Source organism: Zootoca vivipara, chromosome 14 (assembly GCF_963506605.1).
Source record: "Zootoca vivipara chromosome 14, rZooViv1.1, whole genome shotgun sequence".
Taxonomy (NCBI): Eukaryota; Metazoa; Chordata; class Lepidosauria; order Squamata; family Lacertidae; genus Zootoca; species Zootoca vivipara.
In genome coordinates this window covers 41,507,194-41,529,499 of record NC_083289.1, presented here as the reverse complement: position 1 = coordinate 41,529,499, position 22,306 = coordinate 41,507,194, and the positions used below count along the sequence as shown (strand labels likewise).

The 22,306-nt window shown below is 43.8% G+C and overlaps 1 protein-coding gene across 1 annotated transcript; it reads right to left on the bottom strand.

The window, feature by feature from the left end:
- Positions 1-18,623: 18,623 nt before the first annotated feature.
- Positions 18,624-21,067, bottom strand: LOC118092821 (cytochrome c oxidase assembly protein COX19). Its single transcript, XM_035131407.2, has 3 exons — positions 20,891-21,067; positions 19,827-19,938; positions 18,624-19,351 (listed from the first exon to the last, which is right to left on the bottom strand). The coding sequence occupies exons 1-3, from the start codon at positions 20,970-20,972 to the stop codon at positions 19,264-19,266; spliced, it is 282 nt and encodes a 93-aa protein (XP_034987298.1). The 5' UTR covers positions 20,973-21,067; the 3' UTR covers positions 18,624-19,263.
- Between the last annotated feature and the right edge of the window lie 1,239 nt (positions 21,068-22,306).

Here is a 22,306-nt window from a genome sequence, read left to right as displayed (position 1 = left end):
TGGGGTTTTATTGATCACACAAACAAGACAGGGTCAGACCCTCCAAGTGTCCCTATTTTCCAGGCACAGTCCCAGGTACAGAAGCCGTCTTGGTTTCTGATTTGACCCCAGAATGTCTCGCTTCTCCTATTTTCATCGGAGAAATGTTGGAGTTATCTGACCCCAGAGCCACCTGAAGGCAGCCCTATATAGGGAAGTATTTTAATGTGTGATGTTTTATTATGTTTTCAATATATGTTGGAAGCAGCCCAGAGCGGCTAGGGCAACCCAGCCAGATGGGAGGGGGACAAATAGTAAAATTAGAATGTCCATATTTTCGCCGGAGAAATGTTGGAGGGTATGTGGGGTGCTCTCTTTGGGCCTGGTCTGGTGCAAATGGTCGCAACAAGACTGCTGGTGGGGGCAGGCTATCGCTAGCATAAAACTTTGATGCTCAAAAATCTGCATTGCCTGCCTGCACACTCCCATGCCAGGTTCAAGTTTGTATTAGGGAAGCTTGCTTTGCAAAAATGTGTACCACCTGATCTTTTATATCCCTGCCTAATCACTGAGGTCTTTGGGAGAAGTCACTGTTAGTGGAGCTCAATATCATGGGCCCCATTTTATTAATTCCCTTCCAGTTGAGGCCGGACAGGCCCCCTCCCTGTTGAACTTCTGGTGCCAACCGAATACTTTTTGTTGTGTGTTTTTTTGTTCCAGCAGCCGATTTAAACTGCTTCCTGATTTTGGAGTACCTTGCTTCTCAAATGCCTTCGTACTCAAACAACCTGGAACCCAAACACTGCAAACCCGAAAGTAAGTGTTCCAGTTTGCGAACTTTTTTCGGAAGCCGAACGTGCTCCGTTTTGAGTGTTATGCTTCCAATTTGAGTGCCACACTTCCATTTTGAGCGTTACACTGAGGTCTGTCTGTTTTTGCTGTTTATTTTGCGTTTCTGTGTCTCTTTTTTGTTTTGTTTTTGTGACTGTGTGGAACTACTGATTGATTGTGTGGCTGCAGTACATTGTTTATTGCTTTCATTTTATGGATCAATGGTCTCGTTAGATCAGGGGTTCCCAACAAAATTTTCTCGAGGACCCCTCATCGAGCCGCTATTGTGACAAGGACCCCCATTAATTCCTAATCCTAAAATTAAAAAGTGAGAGCCAAATTAAGAGTCTTTTTATATTTTATATTTATACGTTTTTTACAGTTCTTCCTCTTCATCTGTAGGCCTTTGTCGTTTTAACGAACCACTTTTTAACCAACGGTCCATTTTTAACTACGCGAACTGTAGCTTCCGCGAAAACAACGCTTTGTTTACAAACACTACTGTTTTGCAAAGAGGCAGCGCGCGCCAGGCAGGAGGGAGGGGAATGGAGAAGACAGGGTACCTGCGCAGTAGCGCACAAATGAAGCCAACGTGCGCAAAACATCTTGGGGAGGTGAGCGTTAGTAGAATGCGTGCGCTGCCTCTTTGCAAAACAGTAGTGTTTGTAAAGTGCCACCTAACGGCATACAGCAGAACTACTGCCTCTATCTAATTCTAGTTTTGCGCTAGACTCTGCTCATGCAGGAAGCGGCCAAAACAAAAAATCTGTTATCATACGAAATATATTTAATATATTTTTTATTCTAATAGCATCTTGCGGACCCCTCTGGCATAGCTCGCGGACCCCTGGGGGTCCCCGGACCACCTGTTGGGAACCACTGCGTTAGATAGTAAAATTCATGCTAAATTGCTGTTTTGGGGTTTGTTTTTAAAAGTCTGGAATGGATTAATCCGTTTTGTATTACTTTCTATGGGAAAGCCTGCCTTGGTTTTGGAACGCTTTGGTTTTGGAATGGACTTCCGGAACGGATTAAGTTTGAGAACCACGGTACCAATGTATTGCATTTCTTGTATACCTTTCAGGGACAATTGCAATTAAGTTGTGAGCAAATGAAATGAAATGAAAACATGGCTGTCCTTTGACTGCTGCCTATGCGTCTTTGCAGATAGTATAAAATGGGTTGTTTGCTTTTCTGAAATCTCCAAGTTTTCTTTGTTCTTAGTCCTGTATACCCTGCACCTATATGAAATCAGAAAGATGAAGAATTCATTTTGTAGCTTAATGTGTGATTTGCAATATGCTTTATCCTGTGTAGCCAACTGCATTGTAATCTTTTAAGAGTTTGTGTTTTGCTCTTGAATTTCTTTCTTTAAAATGATATATGTTCATTTTTATTTTTAAAAATTCAATAAAACTGTTGTTGTTGTTGTTGTTGTTGTTGTTGTTGTTGTTGTTGTTGTTGTTACTACTAAATTAAGGCTTTAAGCCCATACATACTTCCCTGGTGGTAAGTCCTATTGAACTTCATAGGACTGCAGACAGTCAAACGATTGCACTGTAAAAGGTTCTTCATTTGTTAGCGGTGCAATCCGACATAGGGCTACTCAATTGTACTGTACTGCTAGGAGAATCTGTCAGTTTCAGTTTCTCTGAGTTTTTCGTTTTCCTTTTCTTAAATTCAGTCTTCCACATTTCCTCACCAGGCAGAGGGCCTTCTCGGTGGTGGCGCCCACCCTGTGAAACGCCCTCCCATCAGATGTCAAAGAGAAAAACAGCTACCAGATTTTTAGAAGACATCTGAAGGCAGCCCTGTTTAGGGAGGCTTTTAATGTTTAATCGATTATTTTATTTTATTTTTCTGTTGGAAGCCGCCCAGAGTGGCTGGGGAAACCCAGCCAGATGGGCGGGGTATAAAAATTATTATTATTATTATTAGCATTTTTATTTTTTTTAAAAGCCCATTTGTCACTACAAATTTAGCGCTAATATACTCCTTTTTATGCTATTTTGATAATATACAAGCTTCCCTAATACAATTGCTTACTGTATGTTATTTTCTCTAATATATGCATTTTTAATGCACATTTACCCTAGGATGTGCATTTCTGTCCATGCCACTTGGAGAGAAGTGCATTGCAAAATTCAGAGAAGTAGGAGTTTAGCAGGATGGCTGTGTTATGGTCTGTGAATCATTCCTGAAAGTGTGAATTAAGTAGGGTGAAATGAATTGAATCTCTTGCCCAGGCATCCCCAAACTGCGGCCCTCCAGATGTTTTGGCCTACAACTCCCATGATCCCTAGCTAACAGGACCAGTGGTCAGAGATGGTGGGAATTGTAGTCCAAAACATCTGGAGGGCTGAAGTTTGGAGGTGCCTGCTCTTGCCCGTCTTACCCATCCCTACTTAGAAGCAAACACCATTTAGAACAACAACGACTGAATTATTCTCCTTGCGATACTTGTGCCGCTGCTGCTAAAGTTAACCCACAGACCAGGCTGCCTCTCCCCCTCCTCCTTCCCCTAATTCTCTCTCTGCCACACACACACACTTTCTTGCATGTGACAGAGCCAGACAAGAGCCAGATAAGAGACACGCTGCACAAAGCACAGCAGCAAAGCGGCCCTTTATCCTGGAAATCACTTCCTCATTTTGCTCCGTTTCCAGTCATTTGAACTTTTCCCGTTCTGAGGTGGAACCGCTCCCAGAGACATTCAAGCAGATCGATCCCGCTGCATGGCGTCAGGGCTTTGTGTCAGGGGAACCGGAGCGAAAAACAAGTGCCAAGGGGTCTGGAATGGCCTGTGCCATCTGCAACAACAGCTTGCCCACTCGCTGAAAAGCAAGGAAATGGAGCCATCAACTCGCAAAAGTTGTGAACACCACGGGGTCATTCTGCCCTCCATCCCAGCAATGAGCAGCCTTTTCCTCTGCTAAGGAACGGATTCCCTTGGGGGTAGTCTGTCGGGGTCATTTGATGGTGATTGGCAGAGTCATAATTGCCAGTGGATGGAGGCTGGGGGCACTGCCAGGTGACCTGTTGATGGAACATTCAGCTTGATTTGTATTGCAAGGAATCAGATGAGGTTGGCTATTTAATAAGCATTCATTCCGTTTCACTTGCAGGGAGATGAGATGGCATTATGTTAGAACGAGGGTTGTTTCCCTTTCCGGAGCATTGTTTGGCCACTTTCTTTATTTCAAAAAGTTCAGTCTTTCGGAGGAAATGCAAGGCTTGCCCAGTCAATGAAAATGATGCAGCCTGAGTTGGCCGGTAAGTCACAGAGGCTGTGTATCCACAGCAGCTTAAAGGGGATTCCAAATTCTTCACCTCGTCCACACGACATTGTCCCCCTCCAAGTGACAACATGCACTTTCAATTAAAAGGAAATCAAAGCGCATGTCAACATCCTGCATTTCATAGAATCATAGAATCCTAGAGTTGGAAGAGACCACAAGGGCCATCCAGTCCAACCCCCTGCCAAGCAGGAAACACCATCAAAGCATTCTTGACATATGCCTGTCAAGCCTCTGCTTAAAGACCTCCAAAGGAGGAGACTCCACCACACTCCTTGGTAGCAAATTCCACTGCCGAACAGCTCTTACTGTCTGGAAGTTCTTCCTAATGTTTAGGTGGAATCTTCTTTCTCGTAGTTTGAATCCATTGCTCTGTGTCCGCTTCTCTGGAGCAGCAGAAAACAACCTTTCTCCCTCCTCTATATGACATCCTTTTATATATTTGAACATGGCTATCATATCACCCCTTAACCTTCTCTTCTCCAGCAGGCTAAACATACCCAGCTCCCTAAGCCATCTCCTCATTTCTAGAGAGGCTGGCCTATTGTTTATCTTGTTGTTGATCATTTTATCCATTGCATTTATATCACACCTTTTTTTCCTCTGAAGGAGTTCAAGGTGACATACATATCTCTTCCCCCTCTTCATTTAATCCCCACAACAACCCCGTGAGGTCGGTTAGGCTGAAAAGCAGTGACTGCCCCACACGGTCACCCAGTGAGCTTTGTGGCTTTACTACTGTGGTGAAGCCTTTTCATTTTAATTTGCTTGACGTTGCAGTTACCATGGGTATCTGAACTGGACCTCTGTGGAGTTCCAAATAATATATATATTATTAACACAGGTAAATGGAAGCAGCTAGCAGGTATAAGCTCCATTACGTTCCCTAATTCATTTCCGCAACATCTCCTATTGTGATCGATTAACGATGACCTCAGTCTTCAGTCATGAATTATGGGTGTTTTTCCTCCTGCCTCATTATCCTGCATTATTAATGGAGTTCGTCCTGCTCAATGCATCCCTCATCCTCAGATTCTCTATTAGGCTGCCTGCATTATTTGTGGTCACTGTGAAGTGAATACAGTATTGAGAGTATTGAGAACAGAGGCAAGAATTCTTTTAGCTCAAAAATGGAAACAAGAACCAATGAAAGAAGAGTGGCAAATGGAGACAATTGACGTTGCAGAACTGGCAAAGCGGACAGGAAAAATCCGAAACCAGCATGATCAAGTATTCCAAAAGGACTGGAGTAAATTTATACGATATCTGAAAGGTTATTGTAAGCAATTAACATCACCAGCAGGGTTGCCTGAAGTCTTGTAAGGAGAAATTTTCTACCTTTCTATATTTATTTAAAATTTGAGCTATTTTGTAATGAATGTAATTAGAATTCGAAAACGTACAAAATGCAATGGTACAAAGGTTAATTTTGAAAGCTATGAGGCGGGAGGGAAGGAAGTCGATAGGCTCTAAAGAGCCAGGGAGGTAAAGTGGATAATAATGATGTGAATGTATATTATTAAATGGAAAATAAACAAAACACACACACACACAGAGCGAGAGAGTGGTACCTCAGGTTAAGAACTTAATTCATTCTGGAGGTTTGCTCTTAACCTGAAACTGTTCTTAACCTGAGGTACCACTTTAGCTAATGGGGCCTCCTGCTGCCGCCGCGCCGCCGCCATGCGATTTCTGTTCTCATCCTGAAGCAAAGTTCTTAACCTGAGGTACTATTTCTGGGTTAGCGGAGTCTGTAACCTGAAGCCTCTGTAATCCAAGGTACTACTGTGTGTGTGTGTGTGTGTGTGTGTGTGTGTGTGTGTGTGTGTATGAATGAGAGTATTCAGAACAGCATTCTCTTTCAGGTATGTTATATTGGAATTGGCTTGTTTGGATAGATGCTGGCGATGTCATGCTGAAAACGCCTCTCTGAGGCATATGATGCTGGCATTAACTTTGTTCTGGAAAGAAAACCCTTCATGTTCATGCACTTCAAAATTACATTCCTGTGATGTGGGGACTAACAGATGGGCAAGGAAAGTAGACCCTACACAGGTGGCAAAGAGACTTAAACACCCACCATCTATGACTTACTCAGTGGTCTAAAGATCTCACTGCTCATCCTATGTCTGAAGATACAGCTCAGGCATAGGCAAACTCGGGCCTCCAGATGTTTTGGGACTACAATTCCCATCATCCCTAGCTAACAGGACCAGTGGTCAGGGATGATGGGTGTTGTAGTCTCAAAACATCTGGAGGGCCGAGTTTGCCTATGCCTGATAAAGCTTATACTCAACCATCTCATGTAGAAGCCTGTTATTTTTATTTTATTGCATCTATATCCCGCCTTTCCCTCAAGGAGGTATACATGGCTATTCTGATCCACATTTAACACCCACAACAACCCTGTGAGGTAGGTTAGGCTGACAAGCAGTGAATGCCCCTCCCCCAAGTGAGCTTCATAGCTGAGTGGGGATTTGAACCCTGGCCCAACAATCTTCTAACCACTCTACACCACATATGGTCTGCTTATAGCAACTTATATGTTGAATCAGCATTGATGGGACATTGATGGGACATTCTTAAATGTCAACTGATGATGCTTCCATCTTTTCTTCCTGTTAAACCTGCATATATATTTTTTTAAAGATTGGGTTGTATCCAAAGCTAGTCCTCCTCGAGTATGGCCAAATGAGGTCTATTAATTTCAAGGAGTTTGTTCTCATTTGTTGGATGTAGCCCATTTTTTAGAAAAAACAGCAGCAACACACAATAACATAGAAACATGGGAACCTCCTGGAAATGTAGGGTCAGAACCTGGACCCTTATTGGCACTTTCCCCTGGGCTTGAGGAACCAAATGCTTTCCCCAGGAGGTGGAGAGACAGAGAGAGGGAGAGGGAGGGGAGGGGGAGGAGGGAGAGAGAGAGAGAGAGAGAGAGAGAGAGAGAGAGAGAGAGAGAGAGAGAGAGAGAGAGAGAATGCTCTTAGCGCTATCCATGGTTCTGAAACCCAACCCATGCTTTTCCGTTCTCAGCATCAGACCAGGACATTACATGACAGGTCCATGGTTGAAATTCCTGCTCAGCCATGAAGCTCACAGGATAGTCACAGACAAGTCACTGTTTGCTGAGTCTTGCCAGGGTTGTTTTGAGGTGTTTTTTTAATTGGGGGGGGGGGTCCTATGCTGTTTCAAGATAACCAGGATGACAGGAAAATGAATAAACCCTGTGTTAACTGAATCTAGTGGTTAACTTACTTACTTTCTTGTTCTTTAGCTTTGTGATTTACGCGAATTGTCAACTGAGTGAGGATTGCTGTGGTGGTGATAGAAGTAGTAGTAGTGATAATAATAATAATAATAATACTGTAATAATAATAATAATTTATAATTTCTACCCCCACCCATCCATAGCTGCCAAGTCCCAGTTAGAAAAATACGGGATCAGCAGCGCCGGCAGACATGCGTAGAAGCAACTTCCGGCACTGATGCTGCCCGATTTCCGGTGCCCAGACATGGGCAATGCGGCACAGGAAAAAATATGGGGGAATTACAGGATATTTCGCCATTCGGGATGACAGCAGGAAACGGCTTTGAAAACGGGGGGTTTCCCGGGGAAAACGGGAAACTTGACAGCTATGCGCCCATCTGGCTGGGTTTCCCCAGCCACTCTGGGCTGCTCCCAACAGAATATTAATAATAATAAAGTGATGAAGCACCAAACATAAAAAAAAACCTTCCCTAAACAAGCACAGAGGGCATTTCATACTCCAGTCAGGAAAAGCAACAAACACAGACATATCACGTAACGTGGTGGTGGACAAGAATGGGGTTTCCCCACCCCAGTTAAATGTCCAACAATTCAAAGACAAAAAAGACAAAAAATTGAGCATGGTCAGGAAAGCAGATGAAAGATTAAATAAATGAAACTTGTGCAAAAGAGGCAATATGGCAGTATTTAAAGACAAGACAGAAACAGCAGATAAAATACTCATGTAATCAAAAACAGTGCCAGATGAAATCATATTTGGATGGAATTTGCCATCTGTTTGAATGTGTTGTTGAATAAGGTGTACTAAAAAAAAACCCAGCCAGCCTCAAAAACCCCAAGTTGGTGGGTCAATTTCTCTGATGAACGGTTTTCAGATCAGGGAGTCTGACTTCCAATCAGGCCTGAGTGTTTGGCTAAAACACCCTCTTCTTACTCCTAGCTATGTCGCTTTAATATTTTAATATTTCACATTGAGGGCTCGAATACTGACCCATTCACAGGGCACAGAGAGGATCTCTCTGCATTGCCAGAGACGACAGCGCATGGAAAAGCCAAACGACATTAGCTGTGACCAGCAGCTAATCTGGCTCATTTTGGATTACACACAAACCCCTGTGTTGCAAAATATGACTCAGCAATATCAAAAGCAACACGATGGCCAAAAACAATTACAATGTGAAACTTTATGGAATAATTCAAAACATGTTGTTGTTGTTTAGTCATTTAGTCGTGTCCGACTCTTCATGACCCCATGGACCACAGCACGCCAGGCACTCCTGTCTTCCACTGCCTCCCGCAGTTTGGTCAAACTCATGTTCGTAGCTTCGAGAACACTGTCCAACCATCTCGTCCTCTGTCGTCCCCTTCTTCTAGTGCCCTCCATCTTTCCCAACATCAGGGTCTTTTCCAGGGAGTCTTCTCTTCTCATGAGGTGGCCAAAGTATTGGAGCCTCAGCTTCACGATCTGTCCTTCCAGTGAGCACTCAGGGCTGATTTCAAAACATAAAGATTAACAAACTAAAGTTTCTGAAAGTACTGAATGAATCACGGTGCCAGACTTTACCAGGCGGAGAACAAGCTGTGAAGCTTTGTAATCCGCAATGTCCAATTCTGATGTCCAACTCTGAACTCTGCTGGAACAGTGTTTCCTGATAGCAACTACTGTTTCATTGAATTCTTCATCAGCCAATTAGTTCATTCAGTACTTTCAGAGACTTTCAGAGACTTTAGTTCAGGCATCCCCAAACTGCGGCCCTCCAGATGTTTTGGCCTACAACTCCCATGATCCCTAGCTAACAGGACCAGTGGTCAGGGGTGATGGGAATTGTAATAATAATAATAATAATAATAATAATAATAATAATAATAATAATAATAATTTATTATTTATACCCCGCCCATCTGGCTGGGCTTCCCTAGCCACTCTGGGCGGCTTCCAACAGAAAAATAAAACACAATAATCTATTAAACATTAAAAGCCTCCCTGAACAGGGCTGCCTTCAGATGTCTTCTAAAAGTCTGGTAGTTGTTTCCTCTTTGACATCTGTTGGGAGGGCGTTCCACAGGGCGGGCGCCACCACCGAGAAGGCCCTCTGCCTAGTTCCCTGCAACTTGGCTTCTCGCAATGAGGGAACCGCCAGAAGGCCCTCGGTGCTGGACCTCAGTGTCTGGGCAGAATGATGGAGGTGCAGATGCTCCTTCAGGTATACTGGACCGAGGCCATTTAGGGCTTTAAAGGTCAGCACCAACACTTTGAATTGTGCTCGGAAACGTACTGGGAGCCAATGTAGATCTTTCAAGACTGGTATTATGTGGTCTCGGCGGCCGCTCCCAGTCACCAGTCTAGCTGCAGTCCAAAACATCTGGAGGGTCCAAAACATCTGGAGGGGCGAAGTTTGGGGATGCCTGCTTTAGTTTGTTAATCTTTATGTTTTGAATTATTCCATAAAGTTTCACATTGTGATTTGTTTTTGGCCTTCGTGTTGCTTTTGATATTGCTGAGTCATTTTGGATTACGTCATCCGTTCCACTGAACCAGTGTGGGAGCTGATGAGCAAATGTAAAGCAATCTGCACATGAGCGCACTGTGTACCCTTGCTCCAGTTCTACTGCCAGTGAGAGCATCTTCCCAAAGTGGAAGATTAATCATGCACTATCTAGTGGGCTCATGAAGCAGGGAGAGCGTGTGAGAGAGGGGGAAAACAGACCAGAAAGATCTACGAAAGCCTACGGTAAACGAAACTGCTTCCTCACTATAAAGGTGAGTAAAACAAAGCATGAGGCCATTCTTAAAAGTGGGGCCTGCAACAAAAAGTTGCAGAGAGCTCCTGTTCATGGTCTCAGCCAGCCATGCCCTTTCAGAATTCTCCATTCCATCTCCCACCTCCTGTGTTCAATTTTCCTGTAACATTGTCAGTTCTGCACATTGGAAGTGTTCGAGGAGGTATATGTGATATTGCAAGTAATTAATTACTTGATTACCATACTTATGTAGTTATCATCAATGGATCTCAAGGAAGGGAAACATTTTTAAAAGAACCCTCATTTCTCCCCCCCCCAACTCTTGCATAATTTCCCCACAAGGGGGAGTATTCCTACCGTTTTGCAGTAAAATTAAGAAACCACCAGATCTGCAGCAACTAGCAAGGGAGAAATTTGCTTCGATGCATGTTATTGGCAAAGCAGTAGCAAACCAAATCACAGCTCTCCTTGGAAATTTTCACTTCCCTGAATTTTTCCAGTTCTCCAGCCAAGTGTACGAAAAATGCAAATACTGTACTAGAATGAAATGTGTGCAGGTTGTTGGAAATAACTTACAAAGATGGCCTTACGGAATTTATATTTTATTTATTTATTAAATTTGCATACTGCCCTTCACCTGAAGACCGCAGGGCAGTTCAGAACGTAAAAAATACGAAATAGAACATTTGCTTACCAAAAAAAAGAGAGGGGGGGGAATTGGGCAAAATTGCAATAAGAATATGTTAGAAAAATTTGCACTAAATGCAGATTAATTTTCATGAGGACTCTCTCTCTATGCAAACTGATGCAGAAAAGTGCAGAACCAAACTTAAGATTTTTTGGGGGGGGTGAGGAAGAGAAATAAAAAGATTTGCTCATGCCTCTTTTGCAGCACAATCGTAATCCTATTAGGAGTCTCTCTTTCCTCATTAGAGGCAATAAAGGGTTGTGTGCTTAAAAAAAAAAACATCAGTTTTGAGGGTGCAGTTAAAAATGATGGAATTTGCCCCCAAAAGGAGGCAGTTATGACTGGCATCTTGGATGGCTTTGAAATAGGATTGGCCAAATTCCTAGAGGATAATAATAATAATAATAATAATAATAATAATAATAATAATAATAATAATAATTTATTATTTATACCCCGCCCATCTGGCCGGGTTCCCCCGGCCACTCTGGGCGGCTTCCAACAAAATATTAAAATACAGAAATCCACCAAACATTAAAAGCTTCCCTAAACAGGGCTGCCTTGAGATGCCTTCTAAAGGTCTGGTAATTGTTATTCTCTTTGACCTCTGGAGGGAGGGCATTCCACAGGGTGGGTGCCACTACCGAGAAGGCCCTCTGCCTGGTTCCCTGTAACTTAGCTTCTCGTAGTGAGGGAACCGCCAGAAGGCCCTCGGCGCTAGACCTCAGTGTCTGGGCAGAATGATGGGGGAGGAGACACTCCTTCAGGTATACTGGACCGAGGCCATTTAGGGCTTTAAAGGTCAGCACCAACACTTTGAATTGTGCTCGGAAACGTACTGGGAGCCAATGTAGGTCTTTCAGGACCGGTGTTATGTGGTCTCGGCGGCCGCTCCCAGTCACCAGTCTAGCTGCCGCATTCTGGGTTAGTTGTAGTTTCCGGGTCACCTTCAAAGGTAGCCCCACGTAGAGCGCATTGCAGTAGTCCAAGCGAGAGATAACTAGAGCATGCACTACTCTGGCAAGACAGTCCACGGGCAGGTAGGGTCTCAGCCTGCGTCCCAGATGGAGCTGATAAACAGCTGCCCTGGACACAGAATTGACCTGCGCCTCCATGGACAGCTGTGAGTCCAAAATGACTCCCAGGCTGTGCACCTGGTCCTTCAGGGGCACAGTTACCCCATTCAGGACCAGGGAGTCCTCCACACCTGCCCGCCTCCTGTCCCCCACAAACAGTACTTCTGTCTCATCGGGATTCAACCTCAATCTGTTAGCCACCATCCATCCTCCAACCGCCTCCAAGCACTCACACAGGACCTTCACAGCCTTCACTGGTTCTGATTTGAAAGAGAGGTAAAGGCTATCAAAGGCTATGAGCCACCATGGCTACGTTCTCTCTCCACTATCAGAGGAGGCAGCATGGCTCTGAATATAACACAGAGTCCCAAGTGGGGAGAGGGGTCTTGTGTTGGGGTCCTGCCTGTGGGTTTCCTGCAGGCATCTGGGCGGCCACTGTGAGATCAGGCTAGATGGGCCATTGGCCTGATCCAGCCTGCTCCTCTTCTTGGACCCAGCCCGCAAGGACAACGGTCAGGGATAATGGGAATTGTAATGCAACAACATTTGGGGGGCTCCGGTTTGGGGGTACCAGTGAGAGCTGGACCATATAGAAGGCTGACCGCCAAAGAATTGATGCTTTTGAATTATGGTGCTGGAGGAGACTCTTGAGAGTCCCATGGACTGCAAGAAGATCAAACCTATCCATTCTGAAGGAAATTAGCCCTGAGTGCTCACTGGAAGGACAGATCCTGAAGCTGAGGTTCCAATACTTTGGCCAACTCATGAGAAGAGAGGACTCCCTGGAAAAGACGAACATGAGTCTGACCAAACTGCGGGAGGCAGTGGAAGACAGGAGTGCCTGGCATGCTCTGGTCCATGGGGTCACGAAGAGTCGGACACGACTAAATGACTGAACAAGAAGAAGAAGTTTGGGGGAGCTGGTGCTGAACAAATGGTTTGCAGGATGTGCAAAATGGGCAATCGCTTCCCAAGCAGCAAAGCGCAACACCAGCCCTTCGAGAAGCAAACATTGATCCTTCCATGAAACATTTCCCCCCCACATTTGTCCTTGTGCTTTATCTTACAAATGCTGGAGCTAATGTATCTCTCCCCCACCCCAGTGACTTACCTGGGCCCTCAGATTAGATGCTTCCTTCCATTTAATACACAGGATAAACATCAAGCAGGCACCCTGTTAAGAAAGGCCACCATTGTTCGTCAATTGCAGGCACTGCCAGTAAGTGGCTTCCATTCATAGCCTTGAGCAGATTCTCTTCATAATACTGAGACAGCACAGAGGCAAGAAATGCCATTTATCTTCTTGGAAGGTACTGGAGATTGTTTTCATACTTTCACAGCATTCTTCGGAGAAGGGAGGGATGTACCTCCCTCTGTTTTAGCACAAAACCCGTTTCGGCAACGAAACCACACTATCGCTTGCATTACGTTATTAATCTGAAACGATCGCGCTCCCCTCAAAAATGGTAGTTAGAAAAGGTTCAGGAGAAAAGAGCAAACAAAATGACCTTAGGGATGGCGCAAGGGGACTTCTTAGTTTAGAGAAAAGGCGAGAATGATTCATAAAATCATTCATGGCAAGGAAAAAGTGGAGAAAATATTTTCTCCCTCTCTCGAAGCACTGGGCACCCAATGAAGCTGAACATTGAGAAGTTCAGGATAGGTAAAAGATAGTTCAGAGTTGAACTATGGAATTAGTACCCACAATACACAGGGATACCCACCAACTTCAATGGCTTTAAAAGAGGATCAGACAGATGGTATATGAATCCTGTTAAATTGGCAAAAATGTATAGAACAAGTTCTAACAAGTGCTGGAAGTACAAAGAGAAAGAGGGAATGTTTTATCATATGTGGTGGAATTGTAAAGCAATAAAAAAACTATTGGGATATGATTTACAATGAAATGAAAAAGATGTTTAAGATAACATTTGTTTAAAACAACCAGAAGCTTTTTTATTAGGCATTTACAGGACAGGACTTGTCAAAAGAGCGGAAGAAATTATTTATGTATGCTACAACAGCAGCTAGGATTTTATTAGCCCCAAAATGGAAAGATGACAAGAGACCAACGAAAGAAGAATGGCAAGCGAAACTTATGGAATACGCCGAAATGGCAAAGCTTACGGGAAAACTCAGAGACAAGGACAATAAAGACTTTTAAAAGGATTGGGAGCCGTTTATGATGTATTTACAGAAATATTGTAAAGAAATAGACTCACTAGCAGGGTTTGAATAAGCACTTACAATTAAGGAAAATGTATATAAGTTGAGGAGCAATGATTGGGGAAAAGCGTAAGATGTAATTTGAAAAGAAATGGTATAAAGATGATAAGAATATAATAAACTTTAGGTGAAAGATTTTGAAATTAAGGTAAAACAAAATAATTATAGCAGCAAATAATTAAAGAACCAGAAAAGGAGGTTGAGGGAAGTCCAGGGAGGGGTGGGCGGGCTTTGGATTAATAAAAAAAAAATTCATTGTGTTTATGACAATTGTGTGAATATAAAATGGTAAAACCTAATAAAAAATAAAAATAAAAGAGGATCAGACAATTTCATGGAGGTATAGACTATCAATGGCTACTAACCATGATGGCGATCCTCTGTCTCCACTGTTGCAAGGCAGTCATGCTTCTGAATACCAGTTGCTGGAAGCCATAGGAGGGGAGAGGGCTGTGAGTTCAGGTCCTGCTTGCGGACTTTCCCCCCGCCCCCAAGGCACCTGGTTGGCCACTGCGAGACCAGAATGGGCCAATGGCCTGACCCAGCAGCCTCTTCTTATGTTTTTCACGCATTCTTTAAATAACTGAAGGGCCATCGCATCGACCTCCTGCAAGACTTGTTCTCTGCTGCCCCAGAGGGCAGAGCTAGCACAAAGGGGCTCGAGTTACAGAAGGGAAAGATGAAGGTGAACTTCCTATCAACAAGAGCAGTTTGACAATTGGTGCCAACGGGAACATGCTTGTGCTTCTTAAGAGTAGACCTATTAGGCCCATCTGCACTATAAATTTAAAGCACTGCCGTGCCACTTTAAACAGCCGTGGCTTCACCCAAAAAATCCTAGGAAGTGTAGTTTGTTAAAAATGCTGAGAGTCGTCCCTTTTTCCCCCTCACAGAGCTACAAGTCCCAGAACAGCTCAGTAATCAACCCCACTTCCCAGAGAACTATGGGGACTGCAGCTCTGTGAAGGGAATGGGGTCTCAAAATTTAAAAAATATATTTCATTTTCACATTTTACAAGCATTTTTAACGAGAAAAACAAAATCTTTACACATTTAATTTGCATTTCCCTCAACTTCCCTCCCCTCCTTTCTTTATATATTTTTATTATTGCATATCCAATTCAAACCTATTTACCAATTTTCCTTCATCCTTCCCTTCAATTATCTCTTGCTGCATGTGTTTATATTCTTCTGGTAAGTTTCGCCATTTCTGCGTACTCCATCCATTTAAACTGCTAGTCCTGTTATGTTGGAACTGTTACTTCTTTCCATCTTTGGGTATAAATCATTCGGGAAGCCGTAGTAGCGTACATAAACAGTTCCGCCCCCCCCCCCCGTTCATTGCGTACCTCTCCGCCAATTATACCTAGAAGAAAAACTTCTGGGTTTTTTCACAAAGGTTATCTTCAACATTTTCTTTCAACTCATTATAAATCATTTCACAGAAAGCTTTTGCTAACTCACATGACGGTTCTCGGCATTCTTAACCAACTATGCTTCCCACGATTCTTTGGGGTGAGGCCAAAGTGATATGATATTTCTTTAAATGTATGGTGCAGAATGGGCCTTAGGTCCATTCATTTCAGGAGTTCTTACTGTGGGATGTAAAAACATATTGCAGTCAAATACAACATTCCTACAAGGCACGTGCTGGGGAATGCTTTGTATCACTCAGGAGAAAACTTGCTAGTTCCTCCTGAGCTCCCTTTGCATGTGACTTAATGTGGGTGTGAATATCTTCTTTATCCTGAGTAAACTGTTTTGTATGATTGGCTCTTTGGACTGATGAAGCGTGTAGCAAAACCTGTAATATATCCGGAAAACAGGTCTTCTTTCGCCCACCTGCGTTATTCCCATCAGGGTCTTGGCTTTGATTCGCCTTCCCGTGATTGATCCATGTACACGGCTTTTGTGTTTCCAACTCAAGACCCTTTGAAGAACATTCCATCTAGTTCATCTTTGATAAGCGGCTTTGAACATTTTTCATATTCTCCTTTGAGCTACCCTCATCGTTGTGGCGGCACGGGGTTGCCGTTCTGTGTTTGGACTCACGCTACTTGTTGAACGGTCCATTAATCCAGTCTATAGAACATTGACTGTGCATGTAATTTGTTTAGATATAATTGTACTTTTATCCATGCCGTGTTCACAGTATTTCCAGGTCTTGACTTGCCACATGGCACCGTAGTACCGGTATGTTTGTTGTTTGAATGGTTACTAGCCTATCTCTACCCCAGCTATTATTCCAGTAAATTTGGTTTTATATTGTTTTGTTTTGTTGTACTATTATTACTGTCAACACATTGATAAAAAGGTAAAGGGGCCCCTGACCATCAGGTCCAGTCGTGTCCGACTCTGGGGTTGCGGCGCTCATCTCGCTCTATAGGCCGAGGGAGCCGGCGCTTGTTCGTAGACAGCTTCTGGGTCATGTGGCCAGCATGACTAAGCTGCTTCTGGCGAACCAGAGCAGCGCACGGAAACGCCGTTTACCTTCCCGCCGGAGCGGTCCCTATTTATCTACTTGCACTTTGATGTGCTTTCGAACTGCTAGGTGGGCAGGAGCTGGGACCGAGGAACGGGAGCTCACCCCGTTGCAGGGATTCGAACCACCGACCTTCTGATCAGCAAGCCCTAGACTCTGTGATTTAACCCACAGCGCCACTTTGGAGCGCACGGCCTCCATGTTCTGCTCTTCTTGTTCTCCATTTTTGTGTTCCTAAGAGTTAGGAGAAGTGACTGCTGAGGCAAATCACTTGAGACTATTTCCCTTATGGGATAGTTCACATAGTTATATGTTGTTCTGTAAATTAAGTCTGCCTTCAGGGATCTCATTGTGAACTGGATGGTTGTAAGTAAACTAGGTTTATGTTACCTTTAATCAGATGGCCGTGTCTATTCTTTTAGGAGGGATATAAAAAGGGATCTTACCAGGAATCCCAAATAGTGAGGCTCAAATAACTGCTGTGTAATTTAAAAGGGGGGTTGTTTAACAACTCTGCTAAGTTACAGAACTTGCTGACGCAAGTTAGGAAGGATATAATAAAATAAAATAATATATCCTTTCCTGCCTCCCTAAACATCCCCACACTTACTACTGAATAAAACTTAGTTTTATAGGAAGCTGCTTTTTATGGAATCAGGCCACTGGTCAGTCTAGCTCAATATCAGCTACACTGATCACAGTGGCTCTCCAGGGTTTCAGAGAGGGGTCTCTCCCAGCCTTCCTTGGCAGTTGCTGGGGTTTGAAGCTGGGACCCTCTGCATGCAAAGCAGACATTGCATCTTTGACAATGGTACCAGGTAGCCCCAAAGGTGGAGGCCATCTGGTTGGAGGCCATCTGCCAAGGATGCTCCTCTACCTCTGGCGTTCCTGCATTGAGCAGAGGGTTGGACTTTCTGACACCCCTCTCCAACTCAATGGTCCTCTGGTAATCTGAAGAAGGAGGAAGAGGAGGAGTTTGGACTTGATATCCCGCCTTTCACTCCCCTTAAGGAGTCTCAAAGCGGTTAACAATCTCCTTTCCCTTCCTCCCCCACAACAAACACTCTGTGAGGTGAGTGAGGCTGAGAGACTTCAGAGAAGTGTAACTAGCCCAACGTCACCCAGCAGCTACATGTGGAGGAGCGGGGAAGCAAACCCGGTTCACCAGATTACGAGTCCACCGCTCTTAAACAGTACACCACACTGGCTCTTGAGATTATTGCGGTTGGTGGGAGCAATGCATCAGAACACTGGTTTCTGGAAACCACAGGAGGGGAGAGGGATCAAGTCCTGCTTCTTCAACGAGCCTGTTTGGCCACTGTGAGGACAGGATGCTGGACTAGACGGGCCATTGGCCTGATCCAGCCTGGTCCTACTTAAGGCGTTCTTAGGGTTAACCCAGACAGCATCAGCTGAGGTGCCAAAGTGGGTGGGACAAGGAAGATGACAAGGAAGATGTCCTGCTTCTCTTGCGAAGGCAGCTTCAAGTTGCAAAGGAAAGGGCAATGTGTGGGTTGTAAGTTTCAGTTAAGGTCCTTCCTGTCTCCCCACCCCACGCAGAATTCGAACGCTGGGCAGCACAGCAGGAGAATCACCTTCAAATCAAAGGGTATGCTATTCCTCAAACAAACTCTTAAAAACAATCACACACCCCATTCAAAGTCATGCGTATCGTGGCCACATTTCAGCACACAATTAGTTACATTTCTGCGCATTACGGGCTTAAATGTGCCTCACTTTGCCATGGATTGGGGCCTGTATTTCTCATTGCCTCATTTACCAATGTACTAGAACACACTGCATTTTCTTTCTGTTTTTAAGACAGCAACAACAACAAAAATCTCAAAACAGGCACATGCATTTCTGAAAGGGGCAACAGAGTTACATTTGAATGAATTAAGTCTGTGTTGCCAAAACATTGGGGTCTAGGACAAAGGGGCATTTTGTCTAGGACAAAATAATTTCAAAACTGAAACTGAGAGATGGAGAGTGGGGGGGGGCCTAGATTTAGGAATGAAATGATCAGAAACAATCTAATTCAAAAACAAATTATTTATTTGCATGCCTATCCTAGAGGCCTTTCACTTGGATGCAAGTCCCAATGCGTAATTTCAGCACACCTTATTTCTAAGCAAGTACACTTAAGATCCTAGGAAGCATTTCTCTCAAATAATAATAATTTATAGTAATAATTTATTATTTATACCAATTGTAAGAAGAGAAGCTGAACCCAGTGCACAGGGCAATGAGTTCTGTGCTGGAGAGAACCAGGGCTGGTGGGCTGAATTTGTCTGTCTTCCAGAATCTCCAAAACAAAGCTTTTCACAAAGCAAGTACTGGGAACTTGTAGTGCAAATTTGAATATCCAAGGAATATTTCCTTCCCCACACTAACATGTCCTCAGAAGGAAAACTCACTGACTTCACTGGGACCAACTGGGTGGGGATAGCATTGCAACAAACGGATCCCTTTGCTTGGGAGTAAGCCCTATTAAACTCAGTGAGACTTAAGTGTACAGGATTGCACTGTAAATCTTCTCCATGGCAATAGCTTCTTCCAAGGAGCACTTCATAACAATATAGTATCTGAAATGTACCATGTACAGTATGTACCACAGCAGATTTGCTCCTTTCTATAGGAGAAGGTCAAGATTCTCTCTCTCTTTCTCTTCATCACAATGTCTCCGGTTGGGTTTCTGATTTTTCTTCTATTAGGTCTTTAAATCCCAATTTTGCCAGTGGTTCTTTGGCCATAAGTTGTCTAAACAAACAAACAAACAAACAAAAAACAATTAGAAAACATTAAACTTGAAATTGGCAGGCTTAGCAATTTCGTTTTCTGAGTAATTTTGTGCCCCTTAAAAAAACAACCCAGAATATTCCATGATTCTACAGGACTGCAGAGGATCCCCTGACAAAGAATTTGTATTCTTAAGGGTGTTGGCCTTCTTTCTTTTAAAGGAAGGTTCCCAGCTTATGGATGCAAAAAATATGCTTGAAAATATATGTGCAGTGGTTGCTTTAAATGTATGGGGTGGATGTGGACTCATTGTCAGCAAAAAAAAAAGGGCAGGGGGAATCAAGTACTGTAATTTTACAGATTTCAAAAATGAAGCAGTGGTTTGTGGAGCCAAAAATCCACCGTGCACTGACAGCCCAGCATAAATTGTCTCTGGCAAACTGAGAGCAAACATCTATTAGCTTAAGTGAAGTTTTGTAATTAAGAATGCACTTGCCTCTCCATTCTGCATTCTAAATATTCCTTTGATTCCTGCCTGCACAATGCGTTCTCAAAGCTGTTCTCCCTCAGACACTTCATGAATTTTTCTTTGAAAGCTGTACATTCACCTGTTCAACAGAAGGAAAGCACATTTTTTGAAACAGGAGGCATGAAAAGAAACAGACATGGAATTAAGAGTAGGACAAAACAATAGCCCTATTCAAAGGACAGGCTGGCTGCTGTGGCTCAGCACGAGAACGTAATGCAGTAGGTGGGAGGGAGGGGACACCAGGATTCTATGGGGGAAGCCATGACTATTTAAGTGGTATGATGCTGCTTTAAATCTATAGTGGCATTGGCTCAATCTAGCAGCCTGTTCTTATGCTATTGCTTTATATGTACAGTGCAGATGATGCCTTACAGAGGGGGAGAATTAATTACAAACGTCACCGTGAGCTCCTTGCAGGAAAAAAATGGGAGATAGATATGGATATACTTTTGTATGTTTTAAAACAGGCTTGGATATTTTTTCTTGATTCTATCAGCTTATATTTTTGTAGACCGCTTCGAGGTTTGTCTGTTTTATACAATCAAGTGGCGCATAAATTTTATGAAATAAGATAAATAAATAAAATGCAATAGAAATAAAAATAATAATGCTCTGCTGCCTCTCTTACTGGTCCCAGTGTCAATTCTTGTGCTGGAGGTGGAGCTTTAAAAATCATTGATTTCCCCCCCTTCCATTTTTATGCACCCCCCAGGTGTTGTGGGACTCCAACTCCCATCAGCCCTAGCCAGCATGGCCCCTACGAAGGATGATGGGAGTTATAGTCCATCAACAGCAGGATAGTCAAAGGTTCCCCTATCGTTTCCATGGGCTCACAGCGGTACCGCTCTATCCCTTGCGCATCTATGGCAAGCGCCCTTATTTACTGCACTTGGGAGTTCGCTTTTAGGCCAGAAATGCCTGCCGTACTTTCTCTTCCCCCCCCCCCAACGTCCTCTCTATGGTCGGTGGAGGACTCGGACATGCGCAGTCGAGGGGATAGATGGTTGCGGGGGGGGGGGGGAGCTTCTCACCGAAATGATCCAGAGGAAAAGCGCCTTTGTCCGGTGGCCTCGGCTTGAAGCTTTTCGCCCCGAAGTTCATAGCCGTAGACATGACGACGACTCTCCGAGGACCCGCCGCAGCCGCTGCGCCTCTGACCGGACCTTCTCCTCACTTCCGGGATCTCCGTGTTGTCAAGCGCCAGGTTGTGGAGTGGAGTACCGAGCCAGGCTAGAAGAAACGAGAGCGGAGCTGATCGGGCGGGGAGGAGCCGAGCAGTTAGCCCCGCCTACTTCAGCCCCAGGCGGAAGCTGCATCTCAGAGCGTGGGTGCCTGGCCGGGATGGAGCTGGCATTTTTAAATCTTATTGTATGTGCTTTGCAGAAAGGAAAGGAGCTTTGCGATATTTCAGAGACTAACCAGTCTTAATTGCGCCTTCAGATTGAAACTGGAAGATCCAGTCCAAGAAATCTATACCGCTTTATATATATTTTTTTTGGGGGGGGGGAATAAATAAATCTCCAAGCGGTTTGCAACCTACGTGCATCAAGACATCAGATAAAACGATCCAGAATAAAACATTACTGAAGAAAGTCAAATACTGTATAAACTTTGCATTCAAAGCAACACAATCAACAAGAAACTAAAACATTATCTTAAAGAAGGTCGACTACGCAGTGCGCATTTACCGCAGCAAAGTTAACGACAAAACATTATCTTAAACGTTTCAGAAGAAAACATGCCCTACTTGTGCTTCAGGTAGTTCCATTCCTTCAGCTGGGATACTTTTTAGTTCAAGCAGAAGGTGGCTTTTCTCAGAACAGAACACAGATTTCACAACATAGATTTAAGTCTTAGCAGCTTAAAACACTGGGAATTCTCCCCTGTTGCATTTCAAGACACATTTGCACGCTGCTGTACACACCAGAAAGGGTGGAGCAGACCCTCCAAGTGTCCCTATTTTCCAGGAATGTCCCTGATTTAAAGAATCCATCCCGGTTTCTGATTTGATCCCAGAATGTTCCACTTTTCCTTAGGATGTCTCTATTTTCATTGAAGAAATGTTGGAGGGTATGGAGGTAACCAACCCCCGAGCCATCTGAAAGCAATTCTGTATAAACATCTTTTTGATGTTTAATGTTTTATTATGTGTTGGAAGCTGCCTAGAGTGGCAGTCAGGTGTGTGGGGTGTAAATAGTAAAATGATCATTAAGGAATGGGACATCCCTATTTTTATCGAAGAAATGTTGGAGGGTATGGTGGAGATGTCTTCACCTAATGAGCACTGCCTGTCTGATTTCCCTCTGCCTTCATTACCCCACACAACTTCTATTTAGTGAAGCTCTTATCTGTGCAAGTGCCATCATCTGCGCATGCACAATGGCTGCCTCAAATGTATGTGCCTGAGGTTAATTGCAAAATGAGTGTGGTTTGCATGTTCAAATTGG

Coding starts and splice junctions, on each gene's coding strand:
- LOC118092821 (XM_035131407.2), bottom strand. CDS start 20,972: ATGTCTACGGCTATGAACTTCGGGGCGAAAAGCTTCAAGCCGAGGCCA. Junction 19,939..20,890: donor TTTTCCTCTGGATCATTTCG/GTGAGAAGCTCC, acceptor TCTGTTGAACAG/GTGAATGTACAGCTTTCAAA. Junction 19,352..19,826: donor TTAGAATGCAGAATGGAGAG/GCAAGTGCATTC, acceptor TTGTTTGTTTAG/ACAACTTATGGCCAAAGAAC.